The 24,575-nt window shown below is 34.9% G+C and overlaps 3 protein-coding genes across 7 annotated transcripts in view; 1 reads left to right on the top strand and 2 right to left on the bottom strand.

The window, feature by feature from the left end:
* Positions 1 to 465: 465 nt before the first annotated feature.
* Positions 466 to 8,094, bottom strand: LOC145214917 (uncharacterized). Of its 4 annotated transcripts, XM_080083542.1 has the most exons (7): positions 7,916 to 8,094; positions 6,457 to 6,527; positions 5,069 to 5,202; positions 3,063 to 3,196; positions 2,165 to 2,212; positions 1,360 to 1,380; positions 466 to 1,085 (listed from the first exon to the last, which is right to left on the bottom strand). In XM_080083542.1, the coding sequence occupies exons 3-7, from the start codon at positions 5,130 to 5,132 to the stop codon at positions 1,074 to 1,076; spliced, it is 279 nt and encodes a 92-aa protein (XP_079939668.1). In that variant the 5' UTR covers positions 5,133 to 5,202; positions 6,457 to 6,527; positions 7,916 to 8,094; the 3' UTR covers positions 466 to 1,073. The 4 variants fall into 4 exon arrangements, with proteins under 4 accessions (XP_079939668.1, XP_079939665.1, XP_079939667.1 ...); XM_080083539.1 differs by having other exon boundaries at positions 466 to 1,380; XM_080083541.1 differs by lacking the exon at positions 1,360 to 1,380 and having other exon boundaries at positions 466 to 1,318.
* Positions 8,095 to 15,764: 7,670 nt separating this feature from the next.
* Positions 15,765 to 18,593, top strand: LOC145213916 (fibrinogen-like protein A). Of its 2 annotated transcripts, none has more exons than XM_080082324.1 (5): positions 15,765 to 16,059; positions 16,161 to 16,260; positions 16,867 to 16,963; positions 17,318 to 17,479; positions 17,820 to 18,593. In XM_080082324.1, the coding sequence occupies exons 1-5, from the start codon at positions 15,982 to 15,984 to the stop codon at positions 17,995 to 17,997; spliced, it is 615 nt and encodes a 204-aa protein (XP_079938450.1). In that variant the 5' UTR covers positions 15,765 to 15,981; the 3' UTR covers positions 17,998 to 18,593. The 2 variants fall into 2 exon arrangements, with proteins under 2 accessions (XP_079938450.1, XP_079938449.1); XM_080082323.1 differs by having other exon boundaries at positions 15,766 to 16,059; positions 17,817 to 18,593.
* Positions 18,594 to 21,984: 3,391 nt separating this feature from the next.
* Positions 21,985 to 24,575, bottom strand: part of LOC145213425 (uncharacterized) — a 102,205-nt gene continuing 99,614 nt past the window's right edge. The window contains exon 10 of the mRNA XM_080081696.1: positions 21,985 to 23,627. Coding sequence (XP_079937822.1) covers positions 23,557 to 23,627 — 71 coding nt within the window. The 3' untranslated portion in view covers positions 21,985 to 23,556. The remainder of the gene's footprint in view (positions 23,628 to 24,575) is intronic.

Raw genomic sequence — 24,575 nt, 5'->3', positions numbered from 1 at the left:
AAAATTTGACAGTAATTGGGATCAACAAGAAATATGTCAACAATTTAAATTTAAAGCGTAAGATTTACTATAGAAAAACCATTCATACAAGTTTAAAACAAGTTTTTGGGAAACAGTAAATATGCAATATTCAACTTGACTGAATAGTGTTGGCTGTGATGAGTCATAGACCCATAATGAGATGACACAAAAAAATGTAAAATATTTTACATAAAGGTATTAGTTTTTAAGTTCACGAGAAACATGTGTGATGAGGGAAGGAAGCATGGTATGAGATCATTATGAGTTTGATTTAGATACAAGTTTGTGTTTTTGAAAGTCCTCAAAAAACTTGTTTAAATATCTGCAGAAACTAAATAAACTTAAAGATAAATACAAAAATAAAATATATATTATTCTGCCTAAGTTGATTAGAACCATATTATTTAGCTTAAGTTCTGCATAATACAGTGTTACTGAAAAACATGCTTCTTATTGCACTTGTAATAAGAAAAAAATGAACTTTATAACAACAGTGAGGTTCAAAAGTGTCACATTCGCAACAAAAATGACTGATTGTACACTTTTTCAAAATAAAAATGACAGTAAAACCAAATATAATCTGTGTCATGATAAGTTAAAATTTCTGCACTGGTCAATAGGTCAAAAAACACAGATTTAGATGCACAAAAGTTCTAAATGCAAATAATGAATTGATAAAAAAGTATCAAATAAAATCAAAGCTTGTAATGAATAATATTTAGGACACAGTTATTGTACCAAAACCAATATCCAGCAAATCAATAAAGTAGTACAGTGGAAGTATGAGCATGTACGATTAAATAAGCAAAAAAAATCATGTTAAAATTTAGTGCATAATGAATATTTGCAATGTAAATTTTAGTGCAATATATTAAAACAAACAAAACCTTATTTTGTCCAGTTAAACAGTTTGGTAAAGACTTGACAATAATTGGCAATTATAACATTACTTAAAAAGGAATAATTTTAGTGCAAAATTTATTACCACAAATCCTTTTCCATAAAGAATGACTAAAGATTTAAGTTGATGAAATAGAAAGTGATAATCATGATCAACAGTGGTCATACATACAACAATATAACCCGGAATTAAACAAAGACCAGGAATCAACACCACTTTACTTATCCAATATCTAGCGGTCGTGCTTTGCCTCGGGTACACTCGTTTGCACCCTTTCCGCGTGCATTCTTATTTTATCTCCGTTTAATTGCTTTTACATTTTAACTTCGTGTCGCCTTTTTTTACCTTTGTGGGTCACCCTGTTGTGTGCCTTCTGTCGCTTTTATTTCTTATAACCTGACGATGACAATAGTACTTGTTGAAATGTAAAAGTGGTCGATTCCACAAAAACCTAATGACTAAAACAAGAAATGCAGGAATTAGAAAAAAATAAGTGAAAATTATAAAAGTAATTGTAACATTCATAATTTGCCATTTAAAACATGCTAATAATACATGCTATACTGCATTTTAGCTATTATAATATTATTTGTTAGTTATTTAGTTATTATATTTGCTTGAATTTTACTTGTGGTTTAGATTAGAGTTGTTGAACCCATGAACCAAAAGAAATCAATTAAGATGAACATAAATTCACAACTGGGATCAGCCCTGAAGATATTGCAAAACTGTTGAGAGAAATAGAAAACGACAGCTGACGGAGTGCCTACATCCTCATGGACCTTATCAATCCAAAACCGACTCCGAACTATGCAATATGTGGGGGAACCGCCACGAAGGAAGAAGTTATTTCGGAATTAGGAATATACGTAGTCTACCTTGCCTGCGGTGACAAGATGTTGGAGAATTACGCTGCTGGACATTTGCTCCGATCGAAACTAAGGACCAATATGATGGCGGTGTAGCGACTGGAGTTGCAATGTTGGACTCCCCGCTATTTGTCTAGATGTGCCCTATTTTAACACTTGCAATAGTCTAGTATTTTTGCTGTAAAACGACTTATGACCAAAAAAAACGCGGAATTTGAGCGCCAGGCCAATTGAAGGCGTAATACTGAATCAGCCGGGCACCAAGCATTCACCACCATATGGCAACGTGTAGGAATTTATCTTGTGTCTAATTTAATATTTTTTTTTTATTGCAACAAATGTTTTGTTCAATTTTACTTTCACAATTGCTCACCTGAAATTCCACCACTAGTAGTTGAAAGTAGATGGGTTGTTGTTGCAACTGAAACAGAAATAACTTTAAATTATAAATTAAAAAGTTTAAAAACTTACTTAAATTAAAAAACTTAGTTAGTCAGGTTATATACAACCAACCGACTAAAAACCAAATTTTAATTTAAAACTGAATTTAAGAAAAAAAACTTAAAAATCAACAAATACGAAGATGCAAACAAGAAGATCGCATTGATGCTCACAAAAAAAGGTGAGCAGAAAAATATTGTAAACACTTTAGTATTGATCTTTAAAATATGACTTACAACAGAAAGCAAAAAACAGCCTGTCAGTCTTAGTGCAGCAAAAGGTTTGTAGCAGGGAAAAAGAGTAAAAAAATAACCCTTAAATTTTAAAAAATATATATTATTCTTCCTGATGAAGCAACCAATGGATGATTCAACATGGTGCAATTGTTAAACACAACACATGCTTTTTACACTTGTCCAACCAAAAATAGCATTACTGGATTGCATGGTCAATGCCCAAATAAGTTGCTAATTACCAATTTGCACAGCAATATGTGTTGATTGTGAGGTAACCTAATGCTGATATACACACATTTATGTTTTCAATATTATTTGGGTCTCAAAACATGGAATCCATTAGAACAGTAAATTCAGTGTTACTAAGTTAAACACAAAACAACACCAATCCCCTTTTTGAAGCCCACCAAGTACTCACGAAACCTTAGTGTGGACCTCTATCCTCTCAGTCTTGGCCCACACCGACTTACACTATTGTATGCTGTGATGCAAGGTTGCTTGTTTATTTGCAAAGTGTGAGGAAATGTCTTTGTATAAAAGGAACAGACAAAGATACTACAGTATTCGGATCCAACTATAGTAAACTCAACCTACTTTTTTTGCATATAGTTGATGTAGGTTGTACACTCCATGTTGCATCCGCCAGACAAACTCCAACAGCACCACCAGTGTATGCAGGTGTTGCACAAGAAAAAATTCCGGCACACCCAAATCCACATGGGGTTTCACTTAAAGTTAAAATCACTTGAAAGTTGTGGTGAAGAACAATCTATTGCAAAAAAAATGTTCACAAATAATAAAATAAATTTGACAAAAAAGTTACAAACTAGAGGTCTAGCAACGATAATTTTAGAAGTGACTTCTACACGTTGCCAATAAATACGTAAGTACAATGTCAGATTTGATGGATTGTGATACTTCCACAAAACCTCAATGTTTTGGTTTACTGCCTGTATCAGGTGATATCCATGTGACCAAGATTCACCAGATGCAAATAATGTTTTTTTTACACAAATGATAGGCTATAGCAGTAGTTCTTAAACTACACAAACATTGTTTGAAGTTTGTCCTATTTAATGTTCTGTTTCTATAATAAAGGAATAAATACTGGCAAAATATAATAAAACATAACAATCGAAACCTATAAAAAGAACATTTTACAAGCTCTCCAATTTTCATGTAATTCCGACAATGTTTAAACGAACTCACCCATTTTAGGGTGCTGGTGGGGTAAATGTTAAAGCTGTTGGGTTAGACCAGGGGTGGGCAAACTACGGCCCGCGGGCCGCATGCGGCCCGGCAAAGGAGTTTATGCGGCCCGCCGGCCGTAAAGCCACATGCGGCCGCGGAGACGAGTTAGGGCGGCCGTGGCCATGTATTTTAAAATACATGTACTGGCGACCGTATCGTAACTAAAACTATTTTGCCAAATATTTTGATTTTCAAACTGCTAAAACGGATTTCGTGAGGATTTGAAAAAGATTACCAGCCCAGGAACCATATGCGCCAGACTTTTTATCCGCTTGTGTGCAAACAATGCGAAAAAACAGGCACCGGAATCGTCACAATACAGTTTATGACGTCATAAACAGTTAGCTCCTTTCAGCTAAACTAATTCATCAAGTTGGAAATTATTAATCTGAGCGTTTAGAAGACCTTGAATGGTATATTTATATGATATAAACCTAATTCTTCCAGTTATTTTGAAACAAAAAACAAGCAAGCCATTGGCGGCCGTTGGTGAAATACTATGCGGTCCCATAAGATTAAAAACTTTTGAATGCGGCCCTTTCACTGAAAAGTTTGCCCACCCCTGGGTTAGACTAATGACACCTAAAAATAGCATAATCTAACAAATGATCAATTTTCATCCAATTTTAAAATTGTTTACCAATTTCACCCATTTTAGGGGTAATAGGGTATATGGTGAGGCTACAGGGTACAACACAACAACTAATACCTATACATGGCAAATTCTACAAGCTATACAAATTTCAGACAATTCCGCAACTGTTTATAAACTCACTATTTAGGGGGCTAGAGGGATAAATATTGGGGTTTCAGGGTTAAACAAAACAACAACAGCTATAAATGACAAATTCTATAAGCTGTCCAATTTTCATTTAAATCTGACACTGTTTAAAAAACTCACTCATTTTAGGAGGTTAGTGAGGTAACTGATGGGGTTCAACACCCAAAAGTATAAAATGTAAAACTACAATGACCCAATTAACAGTTGTGTAATTTTTTTTTAGACCGATGTTTAAAATTCTGACCACTAGAGGTGTTATTAGCAACATTTGTTAATACTTCTGATGTCATAAGGCAGTTAAAACCCCTCTCTACTACCTATGAAAGTTTCATCCAAATCCACCAAAGATTTTATACCAAAGGTGCATGGACAAACTTCACCAGAGAAAAAAGAAAAAAAATGAGTGAAATCAAGATGCCTCCCCTTCAGGGAAGGGGGGCCATAATTATGCAATCAGACATTTTCAAACCACCTACACCACAATCAATGTTTATTAATAAGACTCAGGCAAGGAAGCTAGCAGGCATTTGAGAAATAGGTCAAAAAACAATCAACACAATTTACTCACATGAAGGATTCAATGTTGTTGAGGCCAACGGCCGGAGGGTGAAAGCATTTTGAATTTCCAGCATTTTATCACCCAATGTTATGTTGAACAACGAAACTGTCCACGTGACATTAGTTGGGCTTGTGTCTGTACAACTTTAAAATGTTTATTGTCAATGTCTGACTGTTAAAAAAGAGACAAAATGAATTACACTAACCAACAATGTCAAAAACTTCTATTGCACTTTGCACAAGTACAGCTGTTTTAAATAATTCTTGTTGAGAAGGTTTATGGGAGATTCCCTGGCCAACCAAGATTTTGCAATGTTACAAAACTTAAATAGATGCTTACAAAGTGAGGCCCAAAGTTGAACCTAAAACCTTCTTTATTGTGTAAGTTTTCAACTGAATCTAGTGCGGTAATGCAAATGACCTTAAGGCATGACATTCAAAGCTCGTGGATGCAAACTGGGTTATATATGCGTTTTTTGGATTGGCGGCATTGAAAGTTTAGGCTCTTGGTTCTTAACCCCCCCAAAGAGTTTGTTTTTAGCTGATTTTTGGAAAAGTTTGGGTTAAAAACAAAATATCAACTTAATAACATGTTCGGCCATCAGGCTAATAGAAATTTTGGTGCATCAAGTACCCTACAACTGTTTTTATTTGTTGACCCGTTTTGAAGAGCTAACAAGATAATGACTGGAAAAATCATGTCAAACAAAATATATGGCATATGTACATGACTATTTCAATCACCTGTGAAAGGGTCAGACAAACTGTATGAACAGAAGCAACAACCAAATTTACAATAAAATTTAAGCCATATAGTAGTGGGATTAATAAATAACACAATTTTAGGCAGTTTAGACTAGTGATGAACCCAATCAAAAAAATTTAGATTCGGCCGAAACCAAATATGTTCGGCTGTTTTGCCGAATAAATTTGGACTAATCAATCGAATTATTCATGACGTCATGTGCAGTCGTACGGTATGCATTTGTCATGAAAACATAAGTTTATCTACCAGGCAATAAGTGAAGAATAGTTGTGTTTCGTCCTTATTTCAGTTCTGTGGAGTTTAAAGTAGCTTCAAGCATAATTGCTAACCTGCCAATAAATTACTGATTTTTTGTCTACAGTAGAAAAACGATAATGTTTTAAAAAATATAAAAAATTAGTGATTTTCGTTATGGGGTAGTTAAAAGATTGCATGGTACCTTACTGAGCAAAAAAAGACCTGTTTATGCTTTGAATGTGCGTTCAAGGATTCAGTTTCGGCTGAATCGCAACAAATTATTTGGCCCAAACCAAATCTTAGCAGAAATGATCAATTCGACCGAATAAATATGGCAAACCAAATATTCAGTACAGCTCTACTTTAGACCTATTATGACAAGAATGAACACCAACCTTGACAGAAGACACCAAGAAGCCCTCCACCTACGTAAGACTGGAGTAGATTCAGCAGTTACAAAGAAAACCTACAAACAAATGTTATGCTCATAACTTTGTAACATGATTTTTTTGTACAAAAAAAACACAAAACAAACTGTTAACCTTCAATTTACTGTTTCATATACTATAGATCAGGGCTACTCAAACTTTCTTGCTCTGCGACCCCATTTTGAAACAGAAATTTCTACGCGACCCCTTGATGGGTATTCTGTAAAGAAATATACTTATTTATTTATTTATACCATCTCATAGTACCTAAAAAGCCTAAATTATTTTCTGACTTGTTACACAGAATGACAGTCTTAGTTTGTATGACGTAATAAACTATATTGTGATGCTTTGTGGTATCTGCTTTTTCGCATTGTTTGCGCACAATAGGCATAAAAAAGTCTTGCGCATATGGCTACTAGGCTGGCAATACTATTTGAAGTTCTACAAAATTTGTTTAGAGCAGTTTAAATAGACGGGAATGATGTTTAAACAATAAATGTATGCTCGTATACTATTTACTGTGATTGACATAATAACCCATAATGTTTTGCGACCCCAAAATCATATTACGCGACCTCAATTGGGGTCCAAATTGGACCCACAGTTTGAGAAGCCCTGCTATAGATATAGGTTTGTATCAAGCAAAGTGAGCAAATGAAGAGCTGGTTTTTTACAGTTAGACTATTAACAATCGGGCTGTTCTCTAACCAATGTCACCTAGAGTCACTAAAGTTTTTGATGCGCTGGCAGTATTTTAGTTTTTTTTAAAGCTTTAAATTTGTTGGAATTGCTTAGAAATAGTTAAAATGTTCACATTACAGAAATAAGCAGAAATAGAGATTTTAGATTTGATGTATAAAATCACTTTAGAGAACTGAAAAAAGATACTTGGTCCATTGCTCCCTGCCCACAAACCATATTTTAACAATCAACTACTGCAAAACATAGAGATATAATTATGTTCATTCAACATAAACTCTACAAATATTATTAAGTGTGTGTAAATTTTGTGCTATAGAGTTTAATACAGCACACAACTTCATAATATGTACCAGAAAATACCAGAAATGTAAGTTCTGCTTCTGCTGGTTAGAACTATATTTATATATAACAAACTTTAAACCAATCAAAACATATTTAGCATTTAACAAAAATTAACAACCCAAATGTAAGATACACCTTGCACTATGAAACTAATAGGAAAATCCAACCAGTAAGTGCCAGCTTCAACATTTCTGGTAAAACACAAATACTAATTATGGTTCCTAACAGATTCATGCCCTGAAGATAAAATTAAGGTAAACATCTGGACTCAGTCAATATTTAAAACTATTTTAAAGCACGTGGTTGCACCAAAACTACAGACCGTCCAGTATATCAAACAAGACAGACTCGCTCAGCGCAGGGAGCAAGCTAGACTCACCACTCAGCAGTCTCTTTGCATGTCCAACCATAGTTTGAGTCTAATATAGACCAGAATGAAACTAGCGCACAATGTCGATGTCCCAAAAACAAACAAAAAACGATACGATTTTAATTTTTTATGACAAAACTCTAGATATAGTTTTGCCACGAGAACTACATTTGTGACTTATCGTAAGTTTTAGAGAAATTACCGAGCAAAAATGTGGGGTTTTCCCTCAGATGTGAACTGAAGAAATAACTTATTTTCGTGCTTTCCTTCGTTAAATATTTTTATGAAGGGATGAAACATTATGTTTGTCAATAGTATCCGAAAACAGAGCAAAATGTTATTATCTGATATTAGCCTGCAAGGTGCAATCCGTCCAACCACCCAAAACACTAGTGTCACTTATAACACTGAAGAGCTGTCACAGACAAAGTCCCTCAACTAATCTGCAAGTAATTACGTCAAAGGTTAAATGACAGAACTCATCGACATTTTATTGCAAGTAATACATTTGCGTATTGCTCAGTCGCTCCCTTGGCAGCATGTTGACATATACTGACGCATGGCAAATCGTAACTTCGGGTATTATAATAATGTATGGTCAGGGCCGGATTAACACCATTAGAGGCCCTAAGCACTAAAACAATTTGGTGCCCCTTACACCATTGTTAATTCGAAATATATACGTAAAAACAAAATTATTCACCGAAATTTCGATTTTAACAAAATATACACTAAGGGTATAGACCGGTGGTTCTTAACCGGTGGGAAATTTCCCACTAGTGGGAAATTTGTTGCATTCAGAGGGAAATTTTGTAAGTCGGGAGTAACCACACTCCAGCCCTCCGTCGAATCCGGCCTTGAACTAACTGTTAAAGTTAATTTAATACATTTTTTGCAACATCATGTAAGATTAATTTCACCTAATGTTAGAAGGTCATTTGTAACATCACAGACATGTCTAAAATATCAATGCTTTTGTTATTGTGCGCGAATAAATGCCTTCCCTTTGTTGATTTTGATCAAAAGATGAGTAATGCAACAGAAAGGACATTTCAATATCCCACACACTTTTGCTCTCTCACGGTAGCACTATTCAAACTAAATAACATTGCAGTAAGCCTATATGGTCCCAACCAAATTGCTTCACAAAAGTATTTCAATCAAATCATTTTTTTGTTTACGTCGACCACAAAACATCTTTATGAAAAAAAAACAGAGGGGGAAATTCGAACTTGGTGATCGGCTTTAGTGGGAAACTATCCCAAAAAGGTTAAGAACCACTGGTATAGACTATAACTTATAGTCGTTTGAGGTAGTCCAACTCTCGGGATCTACCATTCCAATACAAACTAACAAGATAATGCAAGACTATGCGTGTATTACCAAAGGAAAACTAGCATTTTCCGAGCCCTGTTTTACGTTTTTTATCGTGGTTTGAGTGTGACTTTTAACTCATTGAACTTATTTTTTTATAATTTATCCAATGCTAATCTTGATAATAGAAAAAGTACCAGCACAAAGTAGCCATTACTACTGTTACTTTTATTTTTGTGACGTAACTATTACTTTTGCGACGTAAAGCGTCGACTGAGTGTTTGTGGTATGAACACATTAACAAATCCTAATGAATAACTTTCACAATAAAGTCATATATGTAGGGCAACATTCTCTATTTGTAGAGTAACCTGCCGCACAATTTGTAAAGTTGCAGCAATTTTTCATGTTAAAGAAGGTCATTGTTTACTTCTTCTTAGACACACCGACAGTGCGACCACGTCGCCCGGTGGTTTTGGTGTGTTGAAAATACTTGTTTTGTAATGCGTTTTTAGAGATCGCGATCGACGGGTTGGGCACCCATGAGTCTTGACTGTTTTAGGTTTTAACAGACAGAACAACGCAACGTTGTTAGGTCATATAGCACGCAATCAATCCCTTTTGTCAGTTATTATATTTGATTTTCTCGATTTATAAAGAGAAATTATTCATTTTCATTACATTTTGAATATAGTTGTAGTTTTTTGTTAGGTTTAATAATTTACCCAGAAACCATTACTTGATGCCCTAAGCACGTGCTTATACTGCTTATAGGTTAATCCAGCACTGTGTATGGTCAATGCGTCTATTGAATAAAAGGTTGAGTTAATTTTAAATGGATAAAGTTTTAGTCTTTAGCACAAGCGGATTCTAATAAAATTAATGTAGGGAAAATGTAAATACAGGATAGTATTCATAATAAGGTGCCGATAGGCCAGATGACACGTGTCTGGCCTATTTGCGTACGCAAATCCTATTTTCAATGTGATGTCGCAATACACAAACCACATCACACAAAGCCTTGTTCATAGTAATGATATACAACAAATCTGAAACTAATAACAAAACTTACCAATTTAAACATATAAATCTAATTCAGCTATTTTGGGGGCTATTGTCGGGTAAATGGGGGTACAGAGTGCAGCACAACAATTAACACTCTACAATTCCATGTTGCACCAACTGTCTAAACTTCATCCAATTTGGACATTGTTTGAAAATATTTCAAATGAAAACACGAAAAACAGTTTTGATGCTAACATTGTAACCACTGAGGCTATATTCAGTCAAATGAAACATGCGGCACATTTATTTGACTATCTCTAAGAGCTGTGAACATTTTTTCTAAATCCTATAAACATTTCATGGCAAATAGGGGTGGACAAACTCCAGGGAAGAAAAAAATAACCTATTTGTTTTCTTTGTCCCTTTTATGACCCAAACTGACCGCAATGTCTTGTGAGGAAACACGGAGAGGAATGTTAAACTCAGCACGCAACATTGAGCTTTTAGTCTGTTCTTAAATGCAAAGTAGCTACTATTTTTGCCTTTAACCCTTTAACTGCCGAATTTGTTTTGACAAAAAATGATGTTTAGACATGCTCTTGCTCATTTAGGTTTTATGCAAAATCGATAGAAGATAGGCAAAAACTTTCTCTGGGAAAGTTGTTGGGTATATAATTTTCTACAATTTTAAGATAAAAAAATTTTCGATGACGTCATCACCTATGAAATGACGTCATTTTAATTCTATTTTTTCATGAAATTGCAGTTTATTGATGTTTTTCGTTACAATTATTAGTTACAAGTTGTTTTACAAACACTTCGTTACAAAATTTTATCTGTGTTATTTTGATTACGTCATTAATTAGCTCATGACGTCATAATCATTAATTTCAGTTTGTTATTTTACAGTATTAAATAATAAAATTAATGTTTTTGAGGGTATGGAACTTGTTTTCAATAATATTTATTGGCTAATTTGACATTTCACTGACTTATTATAATGTTTACCAACCAGCTGTACACACATAATGCATTCATAAGTTTTTTTTAAATGGAATGTTTATTATGTATTATTACACCACAACATGTAAAATTTGTATACACAGTGCATATAAGTTTGCAGAAAAAACACAATTTCAAGCCTTCCCAAGGTACTTTGCATTGATTCTTCTGTATTTGTTGTCCATTCGTGAGGCCACATCTCCTCATCATTTGACAAATGTAAATGCATTTGTGGGCCAGATACAATCATAATATAGGTCAGCAAGCACCAACTTCCAAAGCCAAAGTGCTTCTGCAACAGTTGTTTTCTTGATAAATAACTGTTGTCACCACTAATAATAAAGCTAAACTGACTCATACAGTTGTATATTCAAGCAAATCAAGTCAAATTTACAGGCCCTAACTACCCACTTTCAAGCCCAATTCAGCTGCACACATATCAAATTGTAAACAAAGATGGCCGCAACACGCACGCAAAGCCCTGAAATCAACTCCAAGCAGCTGTCTGTGAATCAGTCAAGCGTAAAATATCAAAAAACGGCTCAAAAACAAAAATTTGAAAAAAACTTGTTTTTTTCTGAATTTTCACTTTCTCCTTACTGTAATTAATTTTTTTCAAATACTAACATATCATTTTTTTCAAATAAATTGAAGCCAATATGCATAAGCTTTCCAACGCACCCCAGTTGGAAAAAAAATTCGCACTAATACGATTTTTGTCGCTGTTAACAACGAGGCATGTCTCCATGCGCATTTATGCGCCCGTGGCAGTTAAAGGGTTAAATGCTAAATATGGAAAATTGTTTTCATAGATCAGTAGTTCTCAAACTTTGCGTCGTTTTAATTTCCCAAGGGCGTCGCAGCATAGTTCCGTTTGGTGGCTGAACTCAGTAACACTTTCAGTGCGGTTGACGTATATCTACGTCCAAAGACGTTTTGCGTAGAGTGCGGATCGACGTAAACTTATGTCAAAAATGCGGCTGTCCGTTAATGCACGTCGAGGTTAAACAGCCCAGCATGCAGCAAGTGCGTAATCGGTGAGTTTCTGGGGCGACACTTGGCGGGCATTAAACTTGGTTTTAAATTCCTCTTTGACTTGTATTTGCCGGTGCGTCGCAAGTCCAGAAAACTTTTACAAAGGCGTCGCAACAAAAAAAGTTTGAGAACCACTGTCATAGATAATAATGATTTAATTTTGTAATTTCTAATAATTGAAAAACAAGATGATTGCAATTTTGCGTGCAGGTGGACAATATTAACAATATTCATAGGGTTAGCCAGGTACAATCGTATGATAAAACAAAACATATTACAGCAGACGGTTCAGTGAAAAATTACATGTTTTGACAAGGCTGTACCTGCATACTCCCAGTAACGGTCAAATATTCCAAGGAAATCACTTTTTTGTACTGGCTCTTCGTGCTACGTTAATAAATAAGCGGAAGTGCGCGTGTTTCCACTTTTGCTGCACTACCAATAACATCATTTTGATTGCGCGAGTGTTCGGTTATAGGTGTTGTTAACTATCTCAGCGGTTGGCGACATTTCTTGCACTGCAGATCGTTTTAAAACTATAATTTTATCACAGACCGGCCTCCAAAAAAAAAAGATGTTCAGCAATGAAATTTTTTTTAGCTCATCTAAATTATTTTAACTTTGATTCGATGAGAAAGTATACGGCCCAGATAACGAACTGCTGAAAAACCGGCACCGGGTCGCGGCCCTAAGGAACTACAATAATCGAATTTGTGTGCAGGTTGCTTACTTATACTGACTAGCACTTTCGAGGAACATGTGTATAATAGTTTGTCTATGCGTATTAAATATTTCAGCATGTAACAAGCAATAATTAGTTACCAATCTTTTTCAAAGCACCTTTTAAGTCAGATTGCATGTAGAGTTTGTGTGGCCTCAGAGGCAAGGTAAGGTTGCAAATGGGGGTCGAAACTTAAAAAGGGTCTCTATCCGAAAAAACTGCCCCCAGGGCGACCCCCCAACATGATTTCAAACAAGATTTACTTCATTGCCATACTATTGTATGTGCACTGCGCGTCGAGTTTAGAAGGTAGGTTGATGACTCTGTAAGTAGTAGAAAATGTCTTTACTTGCATTACTGTGCCCAAATCTAACAAAAAATATATCAAAAAGCGTAATATATACATTGCCCCGAGAAGTGAATTTAAAGATCTAAAAAAGTTTAACTTTCACCCGATCGACATTACTGTATAATTTCGTTTAAACGAAAACAAACTAGTTCACAAGAAAGCTAGCTCTTCGACAATAGTGTGGTAACAATCATATAATAATCTGTTACAGTGACATGTGACACGAAGTTCAAGGACTTGAAGCATTCGATAACCAAGATGGTATGTCCAGCTGACTGTTGGAAGAAACACTCCAATCTGTGTGGAAGCGGGGTTTACGCCCGAGGTCCTATTTGCCTCGCAGCAATTCACGATCAGCGCATTGATAGTAAGTTTAAATCGCTGTAGCGATGTGACTCGAGACACGATTTTTCCCACAATGTAATGATGATCGCTAAGATCAACTAACGCCCGTTTACGCTTATTCACATAAAAAAGTTTGATTGACAGGCCTATACATTGAGGCCTCAGGAAAGACAAGACAACAAATTAACACAATAGATAATTGGTCTTGAACAAGTTGTTTTAGGGCTGTTTGGCATAAGGCCAGGTCTAGAAACTGGTTTCTTAGCTGGTTAAATTTGATAAAAAAAATAGTAGACAAAGAGCGTAAAGTCAGGTCCGAATCAAGCCCGTTTTTTGAAAAAAAAAACTAACTCAGAATCCGACCCGAAAAGCCAGGCCCGATTTTTACTCTGACGTAGACTGTCAGATTATATTTGAATAAGACATCGATGAAGCTGTTAAGGCAAAATACACAAATCTCTGAATGTTAAGTACAAGCTTCTTCCGTACCCCTATATGTTACCATAATGAATGACTAAGAGAAATGCTGTTAGTCAAGAATGTACAATTTGAAACTTCAACGAGATTACTACATTGCTGCATAAAAGTTAAGAGTATTTTGGTCACCAATTCGTAACAATTGTCACAACCTTTGGACGAAATTTTTTGTACATCATGGTACAATTTTAAATCATTTATAATACATTGCTACCGGCCAGTTTCTTTACTCAGAACAAAAAAAAAGCAAAAACACATCAGCTTTTCGCAGCTATGTCCCATGTTTTTTCGTGCCACAAGGTGTACTTGAACTAGATACATTACGATACGACAAAAATGACTTAAGAGTGGCCCAAAAATGTAATTTTTCGTTTTGTTGGAACATTTTTGGAAATTTACTGCGTTCTTTATCATGATGTTTCAGTAGCGATTGTATTTTTAGCGAAATAACTCATTTTCTTCCCTTGTGTTTCAGACTCAGGAGGTTTGGTTGAAGTCTTCAAAACATCTGGAAAGCTTCGATATAAAGGGGACTTTCGAAATGGTGTTACCAGTTCAACTTGCTCGGCAGCCAACGTTTCATACGCGTTCAGAAGTATGTTGTAATGTGTAGAGGAGCGAGTTTATGAATCCTAAATATGGTGTCAAAATGTCTTTGAAAACAGAAGGCATGACTGTTATGAAACTTTACTTGTTTTAAAACAATACAAAAATAAAACGGAAAAACTGGAAAAAAAGGTTTTCAATCAAAAATTTAATTAGTAGAATTAAACCAAGCATACTACCGCAACAAAAACGTAATTAAAGCATGACTTCAGTCTAAATTCGTGACGTCGCTTCTAGTGACGTGCATGACTGACGGGAACGCTGAATTTGCAATCACTAAAGTCCAGTGCCCAAAGAAATGCAAAGCACCTGCCGTTTTCCCTTGTGGAACAGGATTTTACCATCAAAACTCTTCAGTGTGTTCTGCAGCGTTGCTAGCCGGAGAAATGGATGGTAACTATTGTTTACAGCAGCCTTACATAGAATAATTGGCCAAACAATTTCTGATATGTATCAAAGCGTGATTTTGATACAAGAACTATGTTTATACTTCAAGCGTCATTTACGGGGGATAGAGGAACAGAAATAAAGCTATGTTGTGTACTAAATCACAACCTTAAAATTTCCACAAAAAGAGTGTAATCATGGTGTTTTATTTTTTTTTAAAACACTTTTTGTTTATTTTTCAATCAGAAGCAAATTGCCATCGTTGTATTTATTTCAGGAAAGAGTAACTTCGTTACTTTCTACAAACGCACTGATTTAGGAGAAACAGCTGCTGCAAACGACAAGAGTTGCTGGACTACTTCCCATACCTTTTCTTTTAATCGTATGTACAACATTTGGTGTGTTTGAGACACAAATATAACCCACTAATGGGACAAAGTCAATTGTACTTTTATTTTATTTTTAATTAGGTGATCTCAATGAGTGTGATTACAACAACCGGTGTGAAAACAACTCGACTTGCGTCGACGGAATAACTGAATATCTCTGCCTTTGTCCAAAAGGGTTCGCTGGTCGATATTGCCAAGGTACAATTAGCCGGCTTTGACTGAGACGTAACACATCTGTGTTGTTGTCTTCTGGGCGTAATGTGACATTATTTTCCACATTTGCTATGCTGGCATGTGTTCTCAATTTGTTAATGCCTGTTTATTTGTATTTAAAGCTACAAATTAGCTCAGGTAGTAAACAAAGTTGGAAGTTTATTTCAAAAAGTCAACGTATTTTAAAAAGTAAGTGGTCTGTATCAAATTATTTTCGGTTTCAGAAAAGCAGATGTGCTGGTTGGACGAATACAGCACTCGTGTAGTTTCCGCAGACGGAACCAACACAGTTTGCGACAATGGATGGGCGGTAAGAGAAAACCTAAATAACTGTTACGAGTGAATCCTGTAGATTTTATGATGTCCAATACAGTTCACCGGTCGTTTGTGCGTTATGTAATTTGCGCGCAGGTAATGCAAAGAAGGATTGGTGATGACAGCGTTAATTTTACCCGAGGATGGGAACAGTACAAAACAGGATTTGGAAATCTATCTGGTGAATTTTGGTGGGGTAAGTTTAAAAGTTGCGTATTATTGCATATGGCAGGGATGCTCAAATTTTTCAATGATGATCAACTTTAATAATTTCAGGCTACCCCAAACTTTATTCAGAATAGACACCTAAATAATTACAAATATATAGCTTTAACGATCTTTTTCACGCACTTTTCGTGTTGAAAGGAAATATGCTAACAAGTGCGGTAAAATAAAGTATATGCAACCCAAAGTTTACATAAACTTCATTACTATCACGTTTGATCACATTTGAAGGAGTTTGTACGCTTCTTCTATAAAAGTCTGTTTTTATTGCACTATGTGAATGTGCAACACAATTTAAAAATATCATGTCGCTTGTAACAAGATATGCCGCCGTACTCGACACTTCTTGCGTGGGAAAAAGAAGAAATGGGCAAAGCAGCTGCACAAAAACGTGCTTTATGCTTGTAATAGTCTGGGATCCTTGTACTTTCCTTCCCACAGTTCAATCAAACTTCTGTCACACTATCGAGCATTTCAAATACTTGTAAACTGGTTAGGATTTTCACAACAGAAATCTTGTGACCAAACGATTTAGGGTTCAATTTACTTTCAGTTTCTTAACAAACACTTTTTCCAGGTCTTGAGCAGGTGCACCAACTGACAAAAAACGCCAACTGCATGCTTCGAATTGAACTGTTCAATACATCTGGAATTCACACTTATGCTTTGTACAGGTACACGTGGTAACAGTTTTTATTAATTGCAGTGAAGTATTGCTTAGTGCGTCTTTGCAACAGTATGGTGTTTCACAGAACTAGATTAAAACGCAGTGTAATTGCTTGCTAGAATTAGGTTTAAGCGACCGTCAAAAATAAATCCTTGCTGGTCTGTTGAAAAGACGCTTTAACACTAGCGACACACGACCGCTAGATCGCTGGTGAAAAGTGGAACGACTGTAGCTGGTAAATGCTTAACATTTACGAGCGTTTAACATTGTAGATTTCTTTAGTAAGTTTAGATCGTATACTCGTTTTTACGATGCAGCGGTTGGGAAATTTCAAATTTTTGTCAAAATATCTCAATTTCAGATCATTTTCGATTGGACCTGAGGGAACCAAATACAAGCTGCATATCGCCAACTACGACACGTCATCAACAGCTGGGGACGCAATGACAGATGTTGCGTTTAAGCCTAATGGAGTGCACGACAAAATGAAGTTCAGTACCACGGACTCCGACAACGATAAGTCGTAAATCATTTTTTTACATAATCTTGAGATGGACTGATGGTATCTGGCTTCTTTTTTTCTGTTTTTTTGTGTTATATTAAAATATAGATAAAAACATCCCATTTTTCTACCAACATATTGTGTTTTAAATGACAAAAAGATGATTTAATATAACCTCTGCGCCTCAGTTGAAAAACACAGTGAGTTAAACAAATAAGATCATTGAGGCCCTAATCCTGAAGTGAGACCCAAACCTTGCCGAAATTTATGCACAGACTGGTACTTTATGTTTGTTTCTATGATGTAATTTAAAATCTTAAGTTTTACCAGACTTCCAAATCTCAGTGTTTGTATTTAGCAGGACAGAACATTGTGCTAAGAGGCGTGGCGGAGGCTGGTGGTTTAACGAGTGCGGATTTGCTAACCTCAACGGTCCACGAAAACAGAGGAGGGCTTATCCAAACATTCGATGGGCCCCAAAACGAAAGAGAACAGCAAATCTGCACACAGCCATGAAAATAAAGTGCCAACCACGTTGATGCATCAACAACTACATACAGGATACATTTTGAACTGTCTAACTGTTTGGTCAAGTGCCATTTTGGGAAAACCATAGCCTATTGCAGGTGTCGGCAGCCTTTTAGATGACGCGTGCCAATTTACTTGTTATATCCATGTGTTAACATAAGGCGTCGATTCCCGGGGTGGCAGGGGTGGCGGCCTCCCCACTAAAAATCTCTGGGGTGGCAGCCATTGTAAAATAGCTATGCTGCCACCCCAGAAATTGCCTGGCCGTATTTATATTCGTGCATTACAGATATGCGTTTCTTTCATTTACATGCGCTCTTTCGAATGGTCGGTATATATCGAGCATGTGCAACGCAAGCTATGTGAAATCGTTATTGTTTTTGAACAACGCATGGGGGAAACCCATTTTGCGCCACTCGCTTCAGTGATTTTCGCCAAGTTTGCTCCTCAAAAGCAAGTCTGAACAAGACTTTTGACGTAACAATTGCAATTTTCACGTTTTTATGTATTCTGGATGTTAATTGGCAGTTGGGGATTATATTGTTACATAAGTGTTCCGTTTTCATGTGTGGAAAATATAATTGTAGTGACCACTCATGTACCGAAACTTCGTGTGGGAACTGCAATGCCGATTCGATACTTCTGCAAAAATTGAACATGTAAAATTAATGTACAGACCTCTGCAGAGCTCAAGTATTCCAAGGCACGTTTGCGCTTTGTGCGTTATGTTACCTTTCAAACCGCACTACTTCTTACGGATTATTAACGCTACCCAGCACGAGATACACTTTTGCCCCCAGTAACCAGTACACTGCTGTCATTATATCGCTAACGTACTGTGACATTACAACTCCACAACTAGACAGGCGGTTGGTGACGTGACTTTCGTGTTACATCCAAGTTAACCAATATTGCGTACATAGTAATGTACGTGTTTATTTCCTTCCAATAACCGCAACACCATCCACAAACCCTAACGTGTACTCCAGTATGTTTTGATCACGTAAGGAACCACTTGACCAAATTTCGCCACCCCACAAAAGAAAATTTATGCTAAAAAATCGACGCCTATGTGTGTTAATGACCTCGCGTGCCAAGGTTTTTTTTAATAATAGTGGGTCGTGCCAGCTGATATCAATCATAAAGAGATAGCAGAATGCTTTGTGCATGTAAGGCTGAATTTCATGACAATGGCATGATAACGACTGGAAGCAAGCAGCAGTTAAAAAGGTTAAATTGCTACAGTAATATAAAGACGCAAATTGGTTGGCGTGCCATGAAAAACCACCTCGCGTGCCAACCTTCGCACGGGTGCCAGGGGTTGCCGACCCCTGGCCTATTATAATGGAATTTTTTTTCTGTGTGTTGTTATCAAAGCTTTATTACTTTTTTGTACCTGTTATACATTTTTTGAAACGTATGGAAGAGCAGAATTGAATAAGTTGTAACTATACTTTGTCTTAAAAACTATCGATTATAAACTGCTAGGACCCAATATGGTTGCATATATTTTGGAATTGTTGTTAACGGCCCTAGCTGTTAAAAGCGCTGAATGTCCACGAGCTAATCAACCGGTATACATATTCAGTTACTTTATATTCAGTTACTGTAAACAAACACAAATAGGATGTAAAAGAGCGTTAATACAGTAAAACAATAAACCAAGCCATCAGTTGTGCGATTATAGACACGTTTAACTTCTAGGCCCCCAATAATATCACATTTTAATGGCATAAGAACATAATTACCTAGCGTTTGTTTTGTTGTCATTGACTTACAAGAATACTGAGTGAGCAAAATTAAATCTAATTTTGAAAATCAACAAAACGACGGCAAATTTAAATCATGGCCTTGATTTAATTTCAGTGGTACAATAAGTAACCGGTGTAATGCGCGAAACAAGTTAAAAAGTTCATGTTGAAACCCCTGATTACAGGTAATGGCAAAGCATTAAAATAATTTTTAATACATAGGCTACAACAAATGAAAGCAAAACGAAGCATACAGAGAAATAAGTGGTTGCATCAAGTTAAAAAATACTCAGTATAGAAGTGCTCGTTTCTGGTCGTATTCGGGAAAGACTGTTCCAAGTGAAAAGAAAACCATACATTTCAAATTAAATTTGGCTCTATTCATACAAAATGTCTTTTCGCACAAACTGTGAACTATCAATTTCATCAAAATTAGTTCTTTACTTCTGCAAAATGTTGGTGATTAAGTTCAAGTAAGTGCAATTTGACGAATCTAGCACTTCTACGTTTCAGATCATTTAGTTTTACTTAAAAGTCATACTTAACTTTAACGTTTAATTTATGCCTTCTGCTATAAAACAGCGCATGCGCGAAACGATATTGTTGATATTATGACATAAACATTTCATTTTTTGACGTGAAAATAGAAGTGTAGTTCGCTTAAAGGTTTTTTTCTTTTACTAATTATCACTTTGGAAAATATTTTAGCATTTATTTTTGATGAAAATGTGTTTGACAGAAAATGTTTGTTTTGGGGAAATCCCCGCAGTATAAAAGTATGGGGATTTCCCTTTAATGATTTATTTTGATCTTTTTACACGGCAAAGGAATAGCTTTAAATGCCTTTTTCGAGACCGAACGCCTATAAACGCGTGTGATTTTGTTTTCATGTACATTATATTCTGTTTCTAGATGACACAAAAGGTACCACCCTACAGCATTACTATATAATATCAAACCTATATGAGCAAAAATGACCATGTTGGAATGTAACATTTTTTGGTTTGTTATTCAGTAACAATAATAATTAGTGAACCATTTTTAAATGGGTGATAAGAGTCAAAAGAAAAAAATTGGAGATAATTTAGAGAAATGAGGTTTACATCCCCTTTTTGGTTTATTTGCAAAATTCACGAGTTTAATGTCTAATGAAATGAAAAATTGCAAGCACATTTTATGTCATTCAATATGTTTCCAAAAAACATGGTGCATATGTAGCAACTCTATTTTCGTGGTAACACGTGACTACCAATCAATTTGCCACTAAAAGCTGTTAAACTAAATATTTAAATTGTTCAAACATAAATTCATTACAACGAGGCTCAAATAACCAGCAAATAACAGCATTCACTCAAGGTTATAAAGTCAACATAAAACCATGAACGTGCACTTTTAACAAATTTGTTTATTTAAAAAAGAATATCAGCATCGACAAAACACAAATAATCTAGGTGTTTATTAACCTTTGAATCATGCTTTAATTCGTAAAGACAGTAAAAAATGCTATGATTTAAATTCAAAAAGCATATAAAGTCTGATTTCCTAGTTGTGTTTGTTGTCAGAGTGAACACAGAACTCAATCACACTCAGTAAAACTAAAAGAACAAAAATCATTTTTTTAAAGTAAAAAAATAAAAATTACCATGACATGTAGTTCAAACTGGGTTGATGGTGTTCGGTGACAAATAAAGCACTAACAGGAGACAATATCCTTTCAAGGGAGTATTTTGAGCAAATTATGTTGCATGTAAGATTCACTAAAAAAAATTTTTGGGGCACTAAAACCCTTCCCCTTAAATTGCACTGATGACATTTCTAATCATCATTTCATAAATGGAGTTTCATTTATTGGTGGATTTGATTTACAAGCTGAAATGAAACTAAGTTCAATATTGTAAAAAATTTTTTTTTTTTAAGCTTGATGCAAATGATAACACTGGCCATTTAAGAAAGCAGAAAAAAAACTGGTTGTGTTTGTATATGTTCCATGTCATGCTTATTGAGACTTCATTACAGACAGAGAAGTTTAATCAAGCTTTAAAAATTCATTGACACATCATGTTTAATCATTGATCATCAATCTAAGGCAGTATTTTATCCAATTGATTCATTCTCAGCTATTCTCAAGTTGTGTGTTGTAATCTAGACATAAAATTAAACACAATAGTATCTTTGTTTGGATAATAAAATCATTTTCCATTTATCCAGTAAGTTCTACATTTACACAGTGTTTAGTTCCCCTTTAATAACAAACTTAAAACTGGGCTAAATATAACATACACTAACATTATATTAAGCTTATTAATTTATTTGCATTCAGTATTAATACATCTGTATAGTGTGCTGTATCTTGTTTAATAAAGTGAAAATCTGCATTATATACCATGCACAAATATATTAATGTAGATAGTTTAAAACTTATGTGTTCATTGCACAAAAATGCATTTTAGAAAAAAAAAATATTCAGTGGTTAAATAAACGAAAGTCTGACCACAAGAAAAAAATGCTTTGTTACAATTATATAATCAGAGTAATTATAATGCCAACATAAGATTTTCATAGTAAATGGCTTTCGCAAATGACAGGAAGCAATAGAGTTAGTAACATGACAAGGTACAGGAAATTGCACTTTGGGTAGAAAGTAGGCGCAATAATGTCATGCAAAATGCTTACAATGGCAATAAGTCATTTTAATTTGTACCAATGTAAAGCATATAAACAACAAATAAGTATATCACAACAAACATGCAATAGTACCTATCAAAATGTGTAAAATTAAGTTTTAAAATTTGACAGTAATTGGGATCAACGAGAAATATGTCACAAATTTAAAACGTAAGATTTACTATAGAAAAACCATTCATACAAGTTTAAAACACAAAATAACACAAGTTTTTGGGAAACAGTAAATATACAATATTTAACTTGACTGAATAGTGTTGGCTGTGACGTGTCGTAGACACATAATGACATGACACAACATGTAAAACACTTTACATAAATGTATTAGTTTTTAAGTTCACAAGAAACATGTGCGATGAGGGAAGGAAGTGTGGTATCAGATCATTATGAGTTTGATTTAGATACAAGTTTGTGTTTTTGAAAGTCCTCAAAAAACTTGTTTAAATATCTGCAGGAACTAAATAAACTTACAGATAAATACAAAATTAAAATATACATTATTCTGCCTAAGTTGATTAGAACCATATTATTTAGCTTAAGTTATGTATAATACAGTGCTACTGAAAAATATGCTTTTTATTGCACTTGTAATGAGAAAAAAATGAACTTTAAAACAACAGTGAGGTCCAAAAGTGTCAAATTCGCAACAAAAATGGCTGATTGTGCACTTTTCTAAAATAAAAATGGCAGTAAAACCAAATATAATTTGTGTCATGATAAGTTAAAATTTCTGCACTGGTCAATAGGTCAAAACACACAGATTTAGATGCACAAAAGTTCTAAATGCAAATAATGAATTGATAAAAAAGTATCAAATAAAATCAAAGCTTGTAATGAATAATATTTAGGACACAGTTATTGTACCAAAACCAATATCCAGCAAATCAATAAAGTAGTTCAGTGGAAGCATGAGCATCTACCATTAAATAAGTCAAAAAAATCATGTTAAAATTTAGTGCATAATAAATATTTGCAATGTAAATTTTAGCGCAATATATTAAAACAAACAAAACACTATTTTGTCCAGTTAAACAGTTTGATAAAGATTAGACAATAATTGGCAATTATAACATTACTTAAAGAGGTATAATTTTAGTGCAAAATTTATTAACACAAATCCTTTTCCATAAAGAATGACTAAAGATTTAGTTGGTGATAGAAAGTGATAATCATGATCAACAGTGGTCGATTCCACAAAAACCTAATGACTAAAACAAGAAATGAAGGAATTAGACAAATTAAGTGAAAATTATAAAATTAATTGTTTACATTCATAATGTGCCATTTACGAGGGGGCTTATGTATCAATGTGTTTATTATTTTGTGGTGTATTTTAATGTGTGTATTTTATGTATCGAACCTTTACAGACGCATTTCCTCTTTAACCTAACGCTGCACCGCAGCATCGGCCAACAATTTTTTTCCTTTGCAACAGTGGTGAGCCCTCGTGTGATTTGAACACGCAATTAACTTTCTGAATACAAATCCGTTATAATTGTTGTTCGCTTTTTTAAAAGTTACCGCAATAATCGTTGTACGCCTGTTATAAATTTGTTTGTGTTGTGTTTAGTTTTTGTGTAGTTTCATTTCCTTTTGTCAGCTAGCATAATGTTTGCTCGGCTTCTTACCACGTTAACGCGTAGTTGGTATCGTTATAACCAAGATACTTCGTTTGCTGTCTCAGAGATTACTACGAACTCGGTTTTCAATCTTTGTGCGTTTGAGTCAGCCTTTTCTAGTTTCCAATCTTCTCTTCCCCTCATAGTGTTGCCTACTAGCACTATTTCTTCTGTTTCGGAACCTGCAAAATCTACTCCAGATTCTGTTCCTGTTACAGCGACCAGCTCAGGTCAAGGTCAGTACCATCAATCTACCAGACCATGTAATCCGCAGGTTACTGTAATCGATGACTATTGTCGCTACTTAACCCATCTCCTCTTTAAAGCTCTCTCTTTACCTTTGCTCCCTTATCTTGCCCTACCCTTTTGAGATATGTGTTGTATTTTTTTCGCAAATACGCCACTTTGAGTCTTGCCAACTTTTGCATAGAAAAGAGTGTCATGTCAGTTAACTTTAACTGTTTAAGAAATATGCAACGTGAGAGTTTGAAACGGTCGAATAGCAATCTACTAGTCTGTTATTTAGTTTTAGAAATC

The sequence above is a fragment of the Phallusia mammillata genome, chromosome 2 (assembly GCF_965637545.1).
Source record: "Phallusia mammillata chromosome 2, kaPhaMamm4.hap1.1, whole genome shotgun sequence".
Lineage (NCBI taxonomy): Eukaryota > Metazoa > Chordata > Ascidiacea > Phlebobranchia > Ascidiidae > Phallusia > Phallusia mammillata.
This window is presented reverse-complemented; position numbering and strand designations above follow the sequence as displayed.